The sequence below is a fragment of the Megalopta genalis genome, chromosome 11 (genome assembly GCF_051020955.1).
Source record: "Megalopta genalis isolate 19385.01 chromosome 11, iyMegGena1_principal, whole genome shotgun sequence".
Taxonomy (NCBI): domain Eukaryota; kingdom Metazoa; phylum Arthropoda; class Insecta; order Hymenoptera; family Halictidae; genus Megalopta; species Megalopta genalis.
In genome coordinates this window covers 6,115,837-6,134,803 of record NC_135023.1, presented here as the reverse complement: position 1 = coordinate 6,134,803, position 18,967 = coordinate 6,115,837, and the positions used below count along the sequence as shown (strand labels likewise).

General features: G+C 34.1%; 6 protein-coding genes across 12 annotated transcripts; 3 read left to right on the top strand and 3 right to left on the bottom strand.

Moving 5' to 3' along the window:
• Window positions 1-29: 29 nt before the first annotated feature.
• On the bottom strand, window positions 30-1,309 carry LOC117226397 (succinate dehydrogenase cytochrome b560 subunit, mitochondrial). The gene is made up of 5 exons (XM_033480668.2): window positions 1,160-1,309; window positions 1,026-1,082; window positions 580-779; window positions 365-507; window positions 30-269 (listed from the first exon to the last, which is right to left on the bottom strand). The coding sequence occupies exons 1-5, from the start codon at window positions 1,177-1,179 to the stop codon at window positions 165-167; spliced, it is 525 nt and encodes a 174-aa protein (XP_033336559.1). The 5' UTR covers window positions 1,180-1,309; the 3' UTR covers window positions 30-164.
• A 113-nt stretch (window positions 1,310-1,422) lies between these two features.
• Window positions 1,423-3,494, top strand: Phb2 (prohibitin 2). 2 transcript variants are annotated; one of them, XM_033480667.2, is made up of 6 exons: window positions 1,423-1,689; window positions 1,848-2,110; window positions 2,211-2,528; window positions 2,609-2,686; window positions 2,769-2,865; window positions 3,105-3,494. In XM_033480667.2, exons 1-6 carry the CDS (start codon window positions 1,560-1,562, stop codon window positions 3,275-3,277), a joined length of 1,059 nt encoding a protein of 352 aa, XP_033336558.2. In that variant the 5' UTR covers window positions 1,423-1,559; the 3' UTR covers window positions 3,278-3,494. The 2 variants fall into 2 exon arrangements, with proteins under 2 accessions (XP_033336558.2, XP_076381312.1); XM_076525197.1 differs by lacking the exon at window positions 3,105-3,494 and adding an exon at window positions 2,968-3,008.
• A 155-nt stretch (window positions 3,495-3,649) lies between these two features.
• AspRS (aspartyl-tRNA synthetase) lies at window positions 3,650-6,611 on the top strand. 2 transcript variants are annotated; one of them, XM_033480659.2, is made up of 13 exons: window positions 3,650-3,831; window positions 3,893-3,923; window positions 4,139-4,176; window positions 4,243-4,327; window positions 4,427-4,610; window positions 4,689-4,791; window positions 4,851-5,172; window positions 5,237-5,408; window positions 5,494-5,641; window positions 5,726-5,915; window positions 6,003-6,083; window positions 6,146-6,257; window positions 6,321-6,611. In XM_033480659.2, exons 3-13 carry the CDS (start codon window positions 4,139-4,141, stop codon window positions 6,482-6,484), a joined length of 1,599 nt encoding a protein of 532 aa, XP_033336550.2. In that variant the 5' UTR covers window positions 3,650-3,831; window positions 3,893-3,923; the 3' UTR covers window positions 6,485-6,611. The 2 variants fall into 2 exon arrangements, with proteins under 2 accessions (XP_033336550.2, XP_033336549.2); XM_033480658.2 differs by having other exon boundaries at window positions 3,650-3,923.
• A 2,106-nt stretch (window positions 6,612-8,717) lies between these two features.
• On the bottom strand, window positions 8,718-11,499 carry fest (wurstfest). The gene is made up of 8 exons (XM_076525323.1): window positions 11,490-11,499; window positions 10,992-11,137; window positions 10,583-10,786; window positions 10,099-10,389; window positions 9,813-9,937; window positions 9,633-9,750; window positions 9,412-9,578; window positions 8,718-9,325 (listed from the first exon to the last, which is right to left on the bottom strand). The coding sequence occupies exons 1-8, from the start codon at window positions 11,497-11,499 to the stop codon at window positions 9,100-9,102; spliced, it is 1,287 nt and encodes a 428-aa protein (XP_076381438.1). The 3' UTR covers window positions 8,718-9,099.
• Window positions 9,836-15,251, top strand: LOC117226393 (prostatic acid phosphatase). 5 transcript variants are annotated; one of them, XR_013034403.1, is made up of 9 exons: window positions 11,130-12,650; window positions 12,831-12,919; window positions 13,210-13,308; window positions 13,383-13,622; window positions 13,708-13,893; window positions 13,970-14,305; window positions 14,383-14,601; window positions 14,708-14,814; window positions 14,969-15,251. XR_013034403.1 is itself a non-coding variant. In XM_076525196.1 (8 exons), the coding sequence occupies exons 2-8, from the start codon at window positions 12,437-12,439 to the stop codon at window positions 14,557-14,559; spliced, it is 1,341 nt and encodes a 446-aa protein (XP_076381311.1). In that variant the 5' UTR covers window positions 9,836-9,974; window positions 12,305-12,436; the 3' UTR covers window positions 14,560-14,651. The 5 variants fall into 5 exon arrangements, 4 of the variants coding, with proteins under 4 accessions (XP_076381311.1, XP_076381309.1, XP_076381308.1 ...); XM_076525196.1 differs by lacking the exons at window positions 14,708-14,814; window positions 14,969-15,251 and adding an exon at window positions 9,836-9,974 and having other exon boundaries at window positions 12,305-12,650; window positions 14,383-14,651; XM_076525194.1 differs by lacking the exons at window positions 14,708-14,814; window positions 14,969-15,251 and adding an exon at window positions 10,070-10,207 and having other exon boundaries at window positions 12,305-12,650; window positions 14,383-14,651.
• On the bottom strand, window positions 14,803-18,285 carry LOC117226390 (putative ATP-dependent RNA helicase DDX23). The gene is made up of 8 exons (XM_033480655.2): window positions 17,276-18,285; window positions 16,855-17,199; window positions 16,360-16,782; window positions 16,145-16,271; window positions 15,832-16,071; window positions 15,503-15,763; window positions 15,248-15,422; window positions 14,803-15,188 (listed from the first exon to the last, which is right to left on the bottom strand). Exons 1-8 carry the CDS (start codon window positions 17,848-17,850, stop codon window positions 14,965-14,967), a joined length of 2,370 nt encoding a protein of 789 aa, XP_033336546.2. The 5' UTR covers window positions 17,851-18,285; the 3' UTR covers window positions 14,803-14,964.
• Window positions 18,286-18,967: the final 682 nt, after the last annotated feature.

Genomic DNA, 18,967 nt, shown 5'->3' with positions numbered 1-18,967 from the left:
TTGTATAACATTAATCGATGACAAACTGATTAATAATACAGTCTAACAAAACGTTTTATTCTAGATTTAATACAGCTTGCAAAATACAAGACCCGACTTATTGATCTATTCACACTGTAAATTTACAATGAAGATTGTATCATAATTTGACCATGCCATTGAGATTACATTGCAGCAAGCACAATAGCCGCGATCACTGATAAGGCAGATACTGCATAACCAGTGCTATATACTTCTTTAATGGTGAGGAATTTTCCCATATCCCAGGACTGCAAACATTAACGACAAAGATCAATGACTCATAAATAAAAAATAATTACTTTAAAAATAGCTTCTTTATGAAGAAAAGTAACTGATATTTTACCAAGTGACGTAATCCATTAATCGAGTGGTATGTAGCAGGAAGAGCTAAAAGAGTTTTCCCTAAGAACAGAGGAACCGAAGACAAACTTAAATCTTCAATCACTTCAATGAGGCAAGGAATACCTCCAGGGATCGCCAATGTTCCTATAATTATAGATCAAAATTACTACATTTTTCTTGCTCCAGTCCTTATTAAGTAAAGAATTGCATTCTTACCCAAACCAAGCAACATTGCATAACTAGCCAATACCATGCCTGTTGCACGATGTGTTATTGACAGGAATGCTGTCAATTGAACTTGATAGATGGTCAAATGTGGTGACATGGGTCGTTTGAGACGCATATTCTTCTCATCGTGAGATTCACAAATTGCAGATCCAGAACACAATGGTTTAGTAACAGCAACATTGAGTGGGCTAGATTATTTATTGAATATCTGTTAATTTATATATATATATATATATATACACATAGACATGTCATGTAATGTTAAAGAAAAAATATTGAAATAGTAGTCATGACAATCATTTGAGTAAAATTTAATTTATTTTAGAATATGGATCGTGAAAATTCTTCTACATAAAAGTATATAATAACATAAATCTTTCGAAATTTAATTTACAACGAAATGAAGTAAAAGGTTATATATTATGTAATTTCACCTGCAGGTATACAAGCTGCGAAAATTACGGAGATCGACGCCTCGCCGGCAAAGCAATCTGGAAAAATTAATTTATATTATAAAAAATGTTAACTACGCCAAAATACAATATAAAATCAGAAGACATTTCACTACCTCGTATAGCACAGCGCCATGTTTTTTTGTGAATGTTCTATATTTTTATCTATGAGATATATTTATATGCAAACACAGTTTATAAATTGTAGCAAGCAATTTTTTATTTCAAAATTCAGATAGAATTCTAATGTTTTAGCAAGCTTCTGCACGAATAGGATAATGATTTCGTTTCATGAAAACTAGTCAGCTCGAATTACAATTTACATGTAAATTCGTTGTTCATTCAAATCATCCCTTAAGTTTCTTCTCCATTGTGGACGGTGCACGTTATTCGCCATTTTTAATTGGAAACCATCAGCATTCTAACTTGTAACTTTTATCACGTTGGGAGTCTATAGTCTGATAAAAGTACGATCGATTTTTAGCTTGGTGCAACGATACATTCTTGTGATTAACAATGGCACAAAATAAACTACATGAGTTTGCAACACGATTCTACAGAAATCCAAATGGTACTTCTTTAGGACTCAAAGTCCTCGCAGCGGCCGGCGTGGCGGTTTATGGTGTTACGAAATCTTTATACACAGGTTCATATGATTTTTAAATATTATTTATGATCTTTAATTACAATGATTTGTATAACAATATGAAATCTTATCATTCATGAACTTATTTCTGCATGTCATCTTCAAAATCGCATTTCTTTTAATGGTGGAACACTTAAAACATTCATGTTTCGTTACAGTGGAGGCTGGCCATAGAGCGATCATATTTTCTCGCATAGGAGGTGTTCAAAAAGATATTATGACCGAGGGTCTTCATTTTCGTGTTCCATGGTTCCATTATCCAATTATTTACGATATTAGAAGCAGACCTAGAAAAATCTCTTCTCCCACTGGATCCAAAGATTTGCAAATGGTCAATATTTCTCTTCGTGTACTTTCCCGTCCTGATGCATCCACATTACCTATAATGTACCGTAATTTAGGTCTTGATTATGATGAGAAGGTTGGTAAGAATTTTATAATAATATAGTACTGTTATTCAGATTCTATCATAAAAATTTGACTTTATTAGAATGGTTCTCAAGGTTGTAATTACATTTTAGGTTCTACCAAGTATTTGTAATGAAGTATTAAAGTCAGTTGTAGCTAAGTTCAATGCATCTCAGCTCATTACACAAAGACAACAGGTTTCAAACTTAGTAAGAAAAGAATTGACTGAACGTGCACGTGATTTTAACATTGTACTGGATGATGTATCTATTACTGAGCTGAGTTTTGGTAAAGAATATACAGCTGCTGTAGAAGCTAAACAAGTAGCCCAGCAAGAAGCACAAAGAGCAGCCTTTGTTGTAGAAAGAGCAAAACAAGAAAGGCAGCAAAAGATTGTCCAGGCAGAGGGTGAAGCAGAAGCAGCTAAAATGATATCCTTTATTGATAATACAAATAACTCTAGTACATAATTACTATTTTCAAAGAAGAAATAACCTTAACTCCTGTGTACCTTGGTCTAGCTGTTAGCCAAAACCCTGGTTATCTAAAATTAAGAAAACTTCGAGCAGCGCAGACTATTTCTCGCACAGTAATTATAAAACATTATTCCGTTTGTATACTACCATGTGCTCTATGAAACAAGTGATGTACAAATGTAATTCCTGTTTTAGATTGCTGCGTCCCAAAATCGCCTTTATCTTAGTGGCAATAATCTAATGTTGAATATTCAAGATCCGTCGTTCGACGATTCATCAGATAAATTAAAAAGTAAGAAATAAAGGCAATGTGAAAATTTTTCACACTTATACTTTTCCATTACGAATAATGTTACATACAACATAAATTGATTTTTTCATGTTACTTATGTAGATACCGACAAAAGATGTCAATAACATTCATTAGACGTTCTAGATGCAAATTATTATTGCACCTTTACTTTGTTCCTTTTATTATGCCCTACGCTGCGATGATGCTCGCTCGCAAATCTCGAGTTCGTGTGTTTGCAGATTCTGAAGAAATGGGCCGGAAAAGCTGGAATGATACTACCGAATTCGCGGTGAAATCATTAAAATCCAATCCTCAACCACCGTTGTATGGGGCTGCGCCAGTAATTCCAGAAGAGCAAATATCGACTTTGTTGGATTCAGCAGATGATGGAGCAAAAATGATAGTTTCTTGAACTGCAAACCTTAAGGTTTGGAGAGATCTTGCGATGCGAGCTCGTCTTTTTATTTGTTCCTTATCCGAATCCTATTATCGTCGTGAAATATGCAAGTTCTTTAACAATATTGTGCTAATATAACTCCGTAACAAAGATACAATGTTTCTGTGAACACATATGTGTGTGTATCACATATTATTAGTATAGTCGTAAATAAAACATAACTTATAATTTATCTGTATCATATTGAAATCAAGTACAAAGTAAAAATGTTTTATTTTTGTATGTTATAAGATAATTGTTTCTATCACAATTCGAGAGTACAGACCAAATTCCTGACAATGTCAAGACATTTTTGTTAATAGTAAATTATATGTAATCTATTTTTCGCAATAATTATAATAAGTATATAGTGTGTTCTTTTAGTATAGATGTTTTATTTCCTACATAAGCATCTATTTTTACACCTTATGTATGTGTGCAAATGAATCATCAGTATCAGACAATTTCAGAACGTACCTCGATGTTACACAATTTCGGCAAATTTCACATCTGTGCAATTATACATATATGTACGTACATAGCTCTACATCATTTAATGATAAGAAACTATAAATAGATATTGTGTTCTAGCGAGTGTTGTTTAAACTTTCAATAAATAAAGGTGCGTATAATTAAAATAATAAAGTTTCTAAGGTATGAATTTAAGTTAACCTTATTTGTAATCCTTTCCATATGCGTTTTATATAAAATAATTGTTCGTAATAGAATAGAATTGTCAATTGTTTCATATACTTATTCATTGATATAAAATATGCATATTTTACATATAGAAAATAATTTTCATTTACTATGTTAATATGTTGCATTATTTTTTAGATGGGAGAGGATAAGCCTGTAGAATCACCTGTAGGAGGGTAAGAAAAATAATAATTTTTGAATGCTTTTTTATTTATCATTTTAAAGATATTTTTCTACCAAAGAGATGAAATTTCGAAGAAGGCCCTCAAAAAGCAACAGAAAGAGGCTGAGAAAGCAGCCAAGAAAGCAGAACGTAAAGCTCAAGCTGTAAGTTAGACTTTGTATATGAATGTGATAGGAAGTAAATAGTTTTTCTATCATATAATTTTATTTAATAAGAATCGTATTATGACTTTATAAATGTAGCAAGCACAGCAAGACTCAAGTCAAGAAGAAGATGTTTCAGGGGACAAATATGGAGAGACAGGATTAATACAAAGTAAAGAGAAACATGCAGAGAGAAAATTTACTGATATCAAAAATTTGTCTCCAGCATTAGAAAATCAAACTGTATGGTTAAGAGGACGTTTACATACTAGTCGTGCTAAAGGTATATCACATCGAAGCAGTGATATTCTATTTAGCTTGTTAGATTCGGAATAAGGAAAATAAGAGTATTTTGTTGCAGGTAAACAGTGCTTTATTGTTTTGAGACAACAATCGTACACAGTGCAAGGATTAGCAGCAGTAAATGAAAAAACTAGCAAACAAATGATTAAGTTTATATCAAAGTAAGTTATAGAAATGAATGAATAAATTTTGTTTGACATTCAATTAAATAATTTTATAGCATTACCAAAGAATCCATTGTGGATACAGAGGCAGTAGTCAAATGTGTACCTTCCAAAATTGAGTCCTGCACACAAAAAGATGTGGAGGTTCACATTGAAAAAATATTTGTGGTAAGTGCTGCTAAGCCACAATTACCTTTACAAATTGAGGATGCTTCAAGGCCTATGGGAGAAGGAGATGATAATGCTCTCAACATAAAAGTCAATCAAGATACTAGATTAGACAACAGAATTTTGGATTTAAGAACTCCAGCTAATCAAGCTATATACAGGGTTGAAGCAGGAGTGTGTAAATTATTCAGAGATATTCTTACAAATAAAGTAAGTAATCTCTGGAATTGATTGACTATGTTACATATTTACTGACTTAATGTTTTGTTCACAGGGTTTTGTTGAAATCCATACACCGAAAATTATATCTGCTGCAAGTGAAGGTGGTGCAAATGTATTCACAGTATCATACTTTAAAGGAAGTGCTTATCTAGCTCAATCTCCACAGCTTTACAAACAAATGGCTATTGCTGCTGATTTTGACAAAGTTTTTACTATCGGTGCAGGTATTATAGAATTAAACATCTAACGAACAATCACCTATAATTTGTTATATATTATAATTATTCAATATGTGTAATAATTTCTCAGTTTTTAGAGCTGAAGATTCTAATACACACAGACACTTGACGGAATTCGTTGGTCTCGATTTGGAAATGGCATTTAAATATCATTATCACGAAGTTATGGAGACTATTGGACAAATGTTCACCGAAATGTTTAAAGGTCTCCGTGATAAGTTAGTAAATGTAGAATTAATTAGAATATAACTAAATCGAGTTTATTTCATGAAGATGATTTTGTTACACACTACTCTTTTTAGTTATGCTGCCGACATTGAAGCCGTACGTCAACAATACAACGTGGAACCTTTCAAATTCTTAGATCCGGCTCTGAAATTAGAATTTAGTGATGCTATTGAATTACTAGCAGAAGCTGGAGTAACCTTAGGCGAGGAAGATGATTTATCTACACCCGATGAGAAATTGTTAGGCAAACTTGTAAAGGCAAAGGTATGTTTTTATATATAGAATATACCTCAAAATGTACATATAGATTCAAGAATGAATATAACATTGTGTTTTTAATTTGGCTTTTAGTACGACACTGATTTCTATATATTGGACAAGTACCCATTAGCAGTGAGACCTTTCTACACAATGCCAGACTCAGATAATCCCGTAAGTTTATAGTTAATTATATTGTAGTGACTTGTTAAATAAATCTTGAGTACTTATTACAGAAAATATCGAACTCTTACGACATGTTTATGCGAGGTGAGGAAATTATTTCCGGTGCACAACGTATTCATGATCCCGAACTTCTCACTGAACGCGCCAAACATCATGGAATTGGTAGGTTTAGATAAATTCTAGATTTTAAATTCATGTATATTTACTATTGTTGTAATATTTCAGATATAGAAAAGATCAAGTCCTACATTGACGCGTTTAGATATGGTTGTCCTCCACATGCTGGCGGTGGAATCGGTATGGAGCGTGTTGTAATGCTATACCTTGGCTTGGATAATATCAGAAAAGTGTCGATGTTTCCCCGTGATCCCAAACGTCTGACGCCATAAGTTTTAAGATTTTCATTTTTCCACAATTTTATATGTATTGAAACGTATCATGCAGAAGTAATTAGTAAATGTTATCGCTAATTACTTTACAGTAGAAGGAAAATAATAAATAAAACACTTTAAATCATCGAGTTTTTTAGATTTTAAGAACTATTACAACAATAAATATTAAAAATTAAGAGTGTCCAGTACAAAATACCACTTTCAAACATTAAAATTATATGTTTTCATTGTTTACACGCTGGAGTTTCGATTTGAATTATAGATACAGGGTCGAAATATCAACTAGTTGTAAAATTACAGTCAATTGCAATTCGTATACAATTTCTAATCATTTGAATTACCCGCGTTTTAAAATACATTTTCATAGATGTCGCTAGCACATACTACGAAAGAAAGTGATGTTAAATGTCAAACAGTAATAGGCTTCTACGAACGCGGGTTTTAAATTACTGTTCATACAACAGGTAAATTAGTAATAAATAATAAAAACGACTATTAATATTGTTCGTTGTTGTTTACTAAATAGTTAAAATGGCAAAAAGCAAGTCGGTGATCTTGAGTGGATTCAAGGAAGATTGCGAACAACTAATTAACCGTTTCGAACAGGCAGAGGACATTAGATTTCAAACGTTTTGCGAGATTTGGAAAGAAATGAAATTTTCTCTAGTATTTACGTAAGTTACACATAAATATTTTACAAAATCCATATCATTATCAGTACTCAAGTAGATCATGCATAAATTTAACACTATATCTCTGACAAAATTATTTCCTGGTTTTAACTCGTAGACTTCATTACTAAAATATTTTTTACGTTTTTAGTGGACGTCCCTCATATATTGAAATGTTAGAATTCTGTGAGGAAACTCTGCATATCTGTAAAAAACTTCTTTTATTGCCTCCAAGATTCAAGGAACGCATTGGAGGATTATATCTTTTGTACGGAGTATATTATAAGATGCCTACTAATCTATTTAAGATTCGAATCAAATTAAATGATTGGAGCAATATTATGGAACTGCATACAGAAATAAAGGAAGCGGAACACTTAGATGCTAATTATATCTTATGTAAATTAATAACTGACAATGCATTTCAGTTTTGTATTTTTGATAAAGAGGTAATTTGCAAATGATAAAGGCATCTTAAGTCCTCAAAAATAATTATCAAATTGATATTGTATCATAATCATAACTTCATTGTATATTATTTCTAGTATGGTCTGGAGAAGCATTATCGTACAAAAGAAATGCAGTCCTTTAATCCACATTCTGTGTTGCCAGCTTTAAAGGATATGACAGACAATCAGCAAGTTCTCTCAAAAATCAGTGAATTAAGTAAAGCTTATGAAGAAAAGAAACAGACACTAATATCTAAAATTAAGTCACATGATAGTTTAAATTTATTTACTGCAAATATTGCTGAGGAAATCACTAACGACATTCGAGAATTTGAGGAGGCTAGAAAAACTCAACAACTACAGAGTGGATCTAATTGTGGTGCTTCTACTTCAAAAGTTGAATTAAAAAAGTATGTACTTTGTTGTATTTTTATAATACACTTATCTTCTTAATTATTTCATGTTTACAAATTGTAGAAGAGCCAGTACTAGCATACAGAAAAAAATGCGACCTCTACTTCACGATGGCTTTCAAACAGATTCAAATGAATCAGAAGATGATCTCGAAATTGAAGGATATGATTCGGATATGTCAGATTTAGAATAAGACTGTTAAGGAAGAATAGGTACAACTTTCATCAGTAAGTTTTTGCCTAGTAATAATATACAGGGTGATTCACTAAAGTTGTTATAAAGCAGTATTTCTATTATTATTAACAATGCTCAATAGAAGAACAGATTGGATGGTTTGGAGAGATACATATTGCAGTGGAAATAATTTCTTTTTTAAAGGTCATAGGTGTTTTCTTGAATAGGGTTATATAATTCTATCATAATCAAGGTGGTCCTATTTGTGAAGACGGTTTTTTTTTATTTAAGTCGTAGCCAATTTCGGTGCGACAATTCCAATCGCGATGAGCAATGCAATGCTTAATCGGGTTAAGGTCGCGTGAAGGTCATGTTACTGTAGGTTATTTGATTCGTCTTAATCTTACCTATTATAGTATAATGCTAGAAATATATAATCCTATTTAAATTTTAATTGATGACTTTGAAGTCTCGAAAAATATGACCTTTACTGAATCACCCTTTAGATTGATAAGTAGAATATTAAAGCCATATTATTTATTAAGAAATGTACAAAGTAGTATAGGGAACAAGTTAGCGAAAATATTAATCTTTCCGAATTTAAAGGAACATTTTATTGTACTCCACACCTGGTGCTATGTTTTCGGGTAAATGAAGGCAATTCAATTAAATTACTAAACATCTTTAAAATAGAATTCAAATAAATTTCTAAACTTAAAAACTGGTTACAATCTTTGTTGGCTTGCTGTACCATCGAGTTCCAAAATATATGACATATTTTTCAGTTTCACATAGTTGCATTAGGACGTTAAAAGTAAATCTGTATACTGGATGCGATGAGTTGCGTTGTTGTAGCGGTAGCCTTCAAGAAGCTCACGATAATAGGAATTCGTATGAGAATTTCTTAATAGACTTTCAGTTGATTGTTGTCGTCGAAACCAGCACTATGACCTGCATTTCGAACGATAAAACTGGTCCCATCGTAGTGCATTCGCCGTTCACCGCGACGCACAAAAAGATGAGATGTTTGGCCCAAGGATGCAGTGCAGTGTAAAAATGGTGTAGTCAACGAGGCAGTACCATTACTGGGGGATGTACGCAATTGATACTTGTTACTATTGCGAGCAATCCTGATGAAAACATAAGTCACATTTTTAACTGTTTATTGCGTGAATCGTTATGCAAGATAGTATGTAACAAGATGACTTGAACATACCTAACAAGACCGTCTGGTGTCTGGGAAATTCTGACATTATTGATGATCCAATTTTCCACGCCTTCATTCGTTAACCAGTACTGAGCAGCGCTCAAAGCAGCAGTAGCTTCTTGTAAGCAGACAGAACCGTGTCGAGAACGAGAGTAGAAAACGCTTACAGCAAAATCCTAGAAAAGTACAATGTAAATAACAATACTAGACATACATTAGAATTTTTATACCTGACTCATATCAGAAAATGAATCAGTTGTTGTTCTCGTCCCTGCTGTATCCACTAAGTAAACAAGAGCGCATTGTTCGGAAGTGAAGCTGACCCCTTTGTACCACATCTTTGCGTATCTAATACAGAATGATCATTATTATTAATAGTACTTTAATGTTGTTACAGATATACTACTAACTTGTTATTGCCGTGGGCATCGTGCGCCAGGATTTCAACTCGTGATCCGTATTGATATATCCTTCCATTAGGATGTAGTAATGCCGCGGCTGCTCCAGAACCGCTCAACGATAATACAATGTTATTCTACGCTGACAATAAATTAAATTCATATGAAAATTCTGTGAGTATAAAGCAAATTTTCCTACATGAATTTTAATGCGAAATGTCGATATAATATTTTTCCTTTTTGTAGGAAAATCAGTGATCATTTAAAAACGTTTTCAAATAGAAAAAGACGAGAGTACCTTGAAGTTAATTACTCTAACTGCCCGATCTACTGTCATATCTACTCGGATCCTGTTGTGAAGTCTCAAGGAAATGGTCCCATGTGGCGTGGCGACTATAGTTGCTTCGGTATCGTGTTCCCTCCAGTTCTCTGCATAAACGCAAGTCTCCTCATAGTAGGGCGAGATAATTTTCGAATTTCGTGGCTGCCGCCAAAGAGCCGTCGAATTGGAAAACGCCGAGTTGTTATTTAATCCGCCCCATTGTTCCGTCGGAGGCGCTTCAAAATACTTGGAAAATTCACTGTATCGCTAGAGGAAAATGATTCTTATGTTTGATCTACAAACGTTCTCCAAGGTACAGCTCAACAAATTAAGAAAAATCTATAAGCCAACGACTAATAGAATTTTAAACATTGAAATTTAATCTATGTGAAAGAAAAAATTGCTGGGATAAAATTCCGAGAGTCTTCTTCAACTTTTCGAGCTGTACTTGCAGATGTACCTGATAGTTAGACTCATCTGTTTGCGCGTGATAACTGTGCGCGGTGTAGAGGGATCTTAATCGCATCGGCGTTGTCGAGTTAGTTTGATTCTGAATCGCTGATATGGAGCACGGTTGTTGATGCTGTGACTGCGATCCAGTTTGTGAATTGCATTTCTGTACCTCTTTTCGATACTCGCCGCTGGGAGTAGCCATTGCTTTTGCCTTCAAATTTGTGAAAAAATCATTAAAAACTATGTAATACAATCAAATGATTAAAATAACTTCACACGTTGAATATACATTAAATTCTTTAAAGAATACAGACAACGTTTACTGAATTAATTTTGTCATTCTTTCCCGTAAGAAGAGAAAGTAAAAGCGTTATCTAAGGAATTTCGTAAGCTAGTCACGAAATTTTGTAAAAGACCTTGGAGTTGGCGGCAGCGTTTTTCGGCTTCTTGCGACGGGATTTCCGGGGTTTCGACACCGCCGTTTGACCACTTTCGCTTATGCGATCCACGGCTGAAACTGGTTCTGTATCCTCACGTTTGGATCCTTTCAACGAATCCACGTCTTCAGTGGATTTTCAGTCTTCGATTTCACGAAGATGTTCGCATACGCGATTTTTCTCTATCCTGGAGGTTTCTTGTTCGGCTCGTGGATCGCGTTGACTAAGATCAAGGCTTGTTAGATGCTTGTATAAACTTGCAAGGGTGCTCGATGATGTTCCGATCGAACAAATGAGTGCCTTGATTTGTCGTTGCCCTGACAATAAAATATGACAAGAGACTGACTTCGAACGAATTCTATCGGCGGAGGAGCAAACAGATTCTCTTTAAATGGAACAGTTTCCTCAAATTGCAATTTCATGTAGAAGTAGTTGTCAGTTTGTTACGCTTATAATATGACCTGTTGCTCTAAATACCCTGATTCATATCATTTTAAATATGTGAAGCAATAGAACTTTCTTCACGGTCTTTTATTATTTTATATTCTATTTTCATCTTGTAACTGCAATATATAATATAGCATGACATATGTGTAACATGACATAGTTATGTAATAATCATTCAGTGATTATTTCAAAATCGTTGAAGCGTAATAGTTTTGTAATCATTTTCCGCGTTCCACGAATTGTGCAATCCCAGTTTACTAATGACGACGTTGAAGTAACGATGTCACTTATTTAAATTTATTTTTGTATTGTGCTAAACAATGTTTAAGGGCCGTTTATTGTCAGGTCGCAACTATTTTCGTATGTCATTAAGGACGAGTCTGTATCGGTTTCGATGCTAGTTCCTTTGCGTAGGCGTTGAGACACGTTTTCAAGCTCCAAAATTTGCATTTCTTTATTCATGCAATCTGATGAATCACGCGCGGTGCATAGTGCGTGCTGAAAAAAAATGCTACTTAATTTTGTATCATTTTCTCTCCAGGATAGCAATTAAAATGCCTTTTCCGATTTCGGAGCAGCTGTAACAGAATTCAATAACAAGCAAGTGTTGCAAGTCAATTGAGTTGCATAACTACGTAATTCCCGTTTTTTATGCAGTTATTTCCTCGAGTAGGTATTGTTCTCATTTCTGGGAATCATATAGGACCAATGATAAAAATACTCTATATGGTAGTACCTGAAGAATTTAGAGCAACTGTCCAATTAAACAATTGGCAATTATAGCTTTGTAGTATAAAGAAATATCAATTTATTTATGGTTTATTAATTGTTAACTTATTCTGCAGGTTTCACGAAGTGGTAGCGAATCGCAAAGGTGGAGAACCGGAACACGATGATGCCGCGAGATCGCTGGCATCAATGGAATAAATGTTCGACACTTGAAGAGATAAGCCAGTCTTGTTACTAGTAACATTGTAATGTATTGTATAATACAGCTTTTCGCATGGTGGGGACACGGAATTTATCTGCTAGCAGTTCTTAAGACCCCAGTACGCGGCTGTTCCGCACGTGTAGCAGTTCGTGGTAGTCGAATGGTCAATGGAAGACGGTCCTTGAATACCTGTTTAACATACGTAAAAATGTTTGCTGTTAAACTATTATTTTTCACGATCATCATCTACTTATCGTCAGGTAATTCGTTTTTACTGATAAGCGCGCAAAAATATCACAATTTGTTAACGATAGTTACGTTCAGTTTTTCTTACAGTAACTAGTACATATTGCTGTGACTATATTAGCCATGTCGAGTATTCAGTTTCACCAACGTCCTTGAAATTCTCATTTAATGCATCACATTCACTTTATTTTTAGGGTCGCCTGTAACACTCGAAGAAGGTGCGACCATTAACAAGAAAAATGAGAAGGAAAGTGGATATACTACTCTTCGACTAGTCACGCTGGTAGGTAGAAAAGAATTACGTCGCATCGAAAAAAAAATATCTTCTTACTTTATTATCTGCACGGTGGAAGCTAAGATTAACATTATCAGATGATCGACGAAAATGATATAGAGCCTTCATAATATACAAAGATGTCCCATTTGTGTGAACTAATTATGAAGATTTTACATATTACCCTATTATAAATTTTATACCTGCTTTAATAGCAGTTTCACAAAATAGCTCGGTGTTTACTTATACTTTTTTATTTCAGTAATTATTTGGTCTAAATTGAAGGAAATTATTTTCAGGTAATGAGACATGGTGAAAGGGCACCACAAGACACATATCCAAATGATCCCTACATAAATAATACAATGGAACCTTATGGTTGGGGTCAACTGACAAACGTAATTCCTTCTCGCTATTGGCTGACCTAATATTAAGACTTGATTTAATGATACACTTCAAAACTACTATGTAGGAGGGCAGGAGGAGTCAATATAATCAAGGGTTGTACCTACGCCATCGTTATGGTGATTTTTTGGGACCAATATACAGTCCAGATATATTCTATTTACAATCCACCGCTGTCGATCGTACAAAAATGTCTGCTTTGCTGGTAGCTGCTGCTTTATGGAGACCAAACGAAAAGCAATCTTTCAAGGCTGATCTACCCTGGCAACCGGTCACTTTGTTCTATCAACCGCGTTCAGAAGATACAGTACACACACACATATATATATGTATTGTATTTTTGTACATGCCTTATTTTATACTTATTTTTAGCTATTTTAATTGCTTTATAGTTGATGTTAATATGGGACACGTGTCCGAGATATACCAAATTACGACACACGATCACGTCTTTACCGGAGGTACAACAGATTCAAGATAATAACATAGAGTTATACAAAGAATTAACAAACCTAACAGGTATGACAATTTCGTCCCCTGAAGATGTTAATTCACTTTATGGAACATTAACAGCTGAGGTAAGTGTTCTTTTCAAAGATTGTGAATGCATTAGGACACCTTACATGAATTATAAATTTCACAATTATATTTCAGAAACAAATGAACTTGACCCTCCCCGAATGGTCCATAGATTACTATCCTGATAAGTTGGAACCGCTGACATTATACGATTTTAAACTCAATGGATACAATGATATTTTAAAGAGACTCAAAGGAGGTCCCTTACTTAAAAAAATCGTGACCGACATGTTGGCGAGGAAAGATGACACCATTGAGCCTGTAGATAGGAAAATGTTTATGTATATTGGACACGATAGCACCGTTGTAACTTTGTTGGACGTCATGCATGTGTGGAACAACCAAATGCCACATTATAATATCATGACCATGATCGAGTTACACGAGGACGGAGATGATTGGAATGTTCAAGTAAGAAACTTATGTTTTATGCAACTGGGAAAGTATTTAAACAAACATTTGTATAATTTTTATACGTTCGCATATAGGTATTTTTAAAAAACACAACCGACCATGAACCGTATCCTCTAACTATACCTGGATGTACAACAGTTTGTCCACTAAACAAATTCATACAAATTATGAAACCGATAATACCGGACGATTGGAAAAACGAATGCATGGTTGAAGGGGACTATACACCCCCGCCTGCTCCAGTTCCTTGATTATGACAATTTGTACCATTGTAGAAGACAATTTACCAATAAGTAATGACGTTAAAACCTGAATTCGCATAATAAATAATTATGAAACTATACACTCTTTAGAACAGCTCATTGTATAATAAATCATTTATTAATATGTTTTTTCCAGAAATGGTGGCTGGTATAGGATTACATTTCCTCTCTTCAATCCTAGATACCACATCCATAGATCCTCTATTTACATGAACAGAAATAATACAAAAGTCCATTTTCATAGTATGTATATTTACACTTTCTTCTATTTTTGTTTACATACACAGTCATAACTCTTTTCTGCCCATACATTATAAAAAAAAATATGTAACCGCATGGGAGACAGAAACACACGGACCGATTATAAACAAACGCATACGATTAGTGTATCTTTTAGGCGAATATTTTCTCTTCCCTACGTTTTTTCGTTACCACTGTGCCAGGCTTATGTTGTGCGTCCGGATGATTCAATAACTCCGGTGGACAAGTAGAGATTGGACTTGCAAGTATCGTTTGTTTAAGATCGTAGAACAGATGGCTATCATCCTTGGTACAGAATGAAATAGCAAGACCAGCCTTTCCTGCACGACCAGTTCTACCGATACGATGAGTGTAATCTGCAAACAAAGGTATGATGTGATTTCCATTTGTTTAACAATAAAATGATGTCGTTTACCTTCTATGGTCTTAGCCATGTCATAATTAATAACCATTGAAACGTCCTTGATATCTATACCACGACCAGCGACATCAGTAGCGACCAAAATGTCTTTGCTACCACTTTTGAGAGATGCGAGCGCGTATTCTCTCTGTTCTTGTCCTTTACCACCGTGAAGTGTGCAAGCATTGTACTAAAAAAAAATATAAAATATTGAATGAGATGTCGAGTTTTTTATACATAATCAAAAGTTAATGGTATGAAGAAACGTACGCCTAGTTTCTCTAGACCTCTAGCAAGAACGTCAGCACCCTTCTTCTGGTTCACGAATATTATTACTGGTGGTTCTACTCCTCTACTGAGGATCTCCATAAGTTTCTTGCGCTTATCAGCCTCACCCATAATGTGTACAATTTGTTCTGTTCTCTCTGTCGGTTTGCCTACGCTACCAATATACACGACAGCCGGTCGCCTTAAATAAGTCCTAGCCAATCGTTCTACTGCGGGAGGCATGGTGGCTGTGAACATCACAGTCTAAAAGCAATAGAAATTTAGTTTAGAATTCATAAGAAAATAGAACAATGCAAAATAGTATTTCCTACCTGTCTGTATTTCTTCTTTGTATTATAGTTGGCTAGAAGTTTTTCCTCATTCTCGGCATCCTCATTATCCGGTTTCAGATTTGTCACTGGCATGTACTCCAAAATTTTTTGCACGTCTGGTTCAAATCCCATATCTATCATCCTATCAGCTTCATCCAATACTATGTAAGTACACTGATTCAAAACTAAGTACCGATTTTCTAAAACGTCTATCAATCGTCCAGGAGTCGCTATTACAATCTGCGATGATAGAAATTAAAGCATGTATCTTATATATAGTGAACAACAGGCACAATATCAAGTAATTAATTACCTCACAACCCATCCTCAATCTAAAACCTTGTTCTTCTCTTGAAAGGCCACCAACAACAACGACTGTTCTTATGCCTAATGGCTGTCCGAATTTGTTAGTTTCTTCTTCAATCTGTTGTGCCAATTCACTGAAAATATTTTGTATAATTGGTCATTGAGCTATATTAATATATATTAATGTCAAATAATTAATTCTAGTTATGTGCGTTAATATACCGAGTAGGTGCTAAAATTATACTATAAGGACCCTGATCTGCTTCTTCCAGTCTTTCAATTTTTGGTAAACTGGTAATCCATAATAACAATGGAATTAAAAATGCGAGCGTCTTTCCGGAACCAGTTTCGGCGACGCCAATAATATCTCTGTTCTGAAGTCCTATAGGAATAGCTTGCCTCTGAATAGGTGTTAAATCTTTGTATCCTACTTTGTCAATGATATCAAGAATTTCTTTAGGAAATCCTGATTCTTTCCACGATCTAATTGGATCTGGTATACGACCTCCCTTTATTGTGATATTGTAATCTTCTCTGAATATACGCCAGTCTCTCTCTGTCATTTCATGGAGAGCTTTCTCTGACCAGTGTCTATCATCCCATTTCTGCTTTTCTTCTTTCCTCTTTACTTTCTTCAATCTCATCCTTAAAAGTAACAAAAAAATAGTTAATACACTGCATCTATCAATTGTTCTTAGTTTCAAAATGAGTGCATACTTCTCCTGTTCTTTCTCTGCTTCTGTTCTCCTCTTTTCCAGGAGCTCTCCATAAAATTTACTCTGATCTCGCTTCTGTGCTTTGATATCTATACCAGCAAGATTTCCTCTACCAAAAAATTGAACCTGATGTCGTTCCTTATAAATACTGTTATAATCAACGGATGTGTCCTCAGAAGTGTCCCAATCAAACACGAATTTTCGATCGTTTAATCTTCTAACGCGACGTTTTTTCTTTATCAATCCCAAGTAACGTTCTTTAATAGCTTCTACTTCCTTCTCTTTATCCTTGTCCTTGATTTCTTCTTCCCTTGCACGCTGACCTTCTCTACGTCTGCTTAGCAAACTGATAAAACATATTTAAAGGTTTTAAGTATTATTTTAATAGAAAGAATAAGCTATACAGACGTATAATAAATTACCTGTCCCTTTCATCCCATTCTCTTTCTTTCCCAGTACTCTCGTTGTGAAATAAGTTTTTACGTATTTCATCTTGCTGTTTTCTGATGGCATCGACTTCTTCTTGCCTCTTCTGCAATGCTAGAGCTGCACGCTCCTCCTTAGTTAAGAATTTTGGTTTGGCTCTTGCCTCTTCTTCTGCCTTCTTCTTAGCTAACAATTCTTCTAAACTGAGTGGCTCTTTTTTCAGAGCAAGCTTTGCTTTCTCATCTGCTTCGTCTTCCTCCTTCTTGGGCTCAGACTTATTTTCTTTTTTATTCTCATCTTCCATAACAAATATAGGACTTGGCTTCCTCTTCTTGTCATCTTTAGATTTGTCTTTGGACTCACGCCTCTCTCTAGACCTATCTCTGTCTTTCTCACGTGATCTATCCCGTTCCCTTGATCGTTCTCGCGATCTAGAACGTTTTCTGTCCTTCTTGCGATCCTTGGACCTGCTTCTGGATCGTCGACGATCACGACGTTCGCGATCGCCGCGTTCTCTATCACGATCGCGATCTCTTTCTCGCGATCGACGTTGATCACATGTCCTTGGCATGTTCTTCTCTGTTGTTTGCTTTATTAACTCAAAATTCTGGCAAACGATAAGGTTAGGAAACTAAAATTCTAATATGAACTATTATGATATATTATTATACAGAATAGAATAGTCTATATTGATATGACGATATATTTTATTTATAACAATAATTCTCTTATTAAATAGAAATAAATGATAAATATCTTTTGTTGAATGATTTTATCGGATGTCACAACAAGGCGAAATGTACAATAATGCACGACTATTTGCAGTTATTTAGCAGAATATACTGATTTTAATGAACATTATATTTGTGTAAATTTATGCACTTTTAATTAGTAAACTGTTTACTGTAATAATGTTTTTTCTAATACATTTATTTTTCAATCACATACGTCGTGTATACGATAGTACAGTTCGTGATGCGTTAGAGATTGTCGCAATGCGCGACAAATTGTATTTCTGGTTGCATTTTCAATGCAAGCCCAATCAATTTATAATCTTAATTATTTCCATATATTATTTACATATATAGTAAACACTTATGTTTAAATTATTGCTACATTTCCAGTATTTTAATTATGAAGTAGGATTTTGTATAAATACTAGTTCCACTTATAAATGTGTTTGTACAATTGAATAGCATAGTCATTAAAGTTGAGTGAACTAATCGATTAAACTTCTTAATTTCATTGAATAATTTATGTTTATGACTAAAAAATTTAGTATTCGATCTATGCTTCTAGTAAAGATTTATATAAGCTTAGATGTTTAATAATTACGGTTTATTGTTTATGGTTTGTTCGTTAGTATTTAATTTCTAATAATAAAACAATAAAAATATATTACGATAAAGTAAATATCATTTAAATAGAAAATTTTATCGTTACTTGCAAATCATAATCAAACATTTCAATTGTATTCAATAATTATTAAATGCATTAAACATTTCCCAAACTCGATGTAGATTATACAATGTACAAGAAAAAATTATTATAACACGGAAAATTATTGAAAATATTTCGAGTAACTTGATAGAGTATTGAATTTTTGGCGGTCAATATCAGGTGGAGAACGCTGCATTGATTGGTCAGGCGCTCGTAAAATTCTCGACCAATAGCGTTGAGGCATCAGG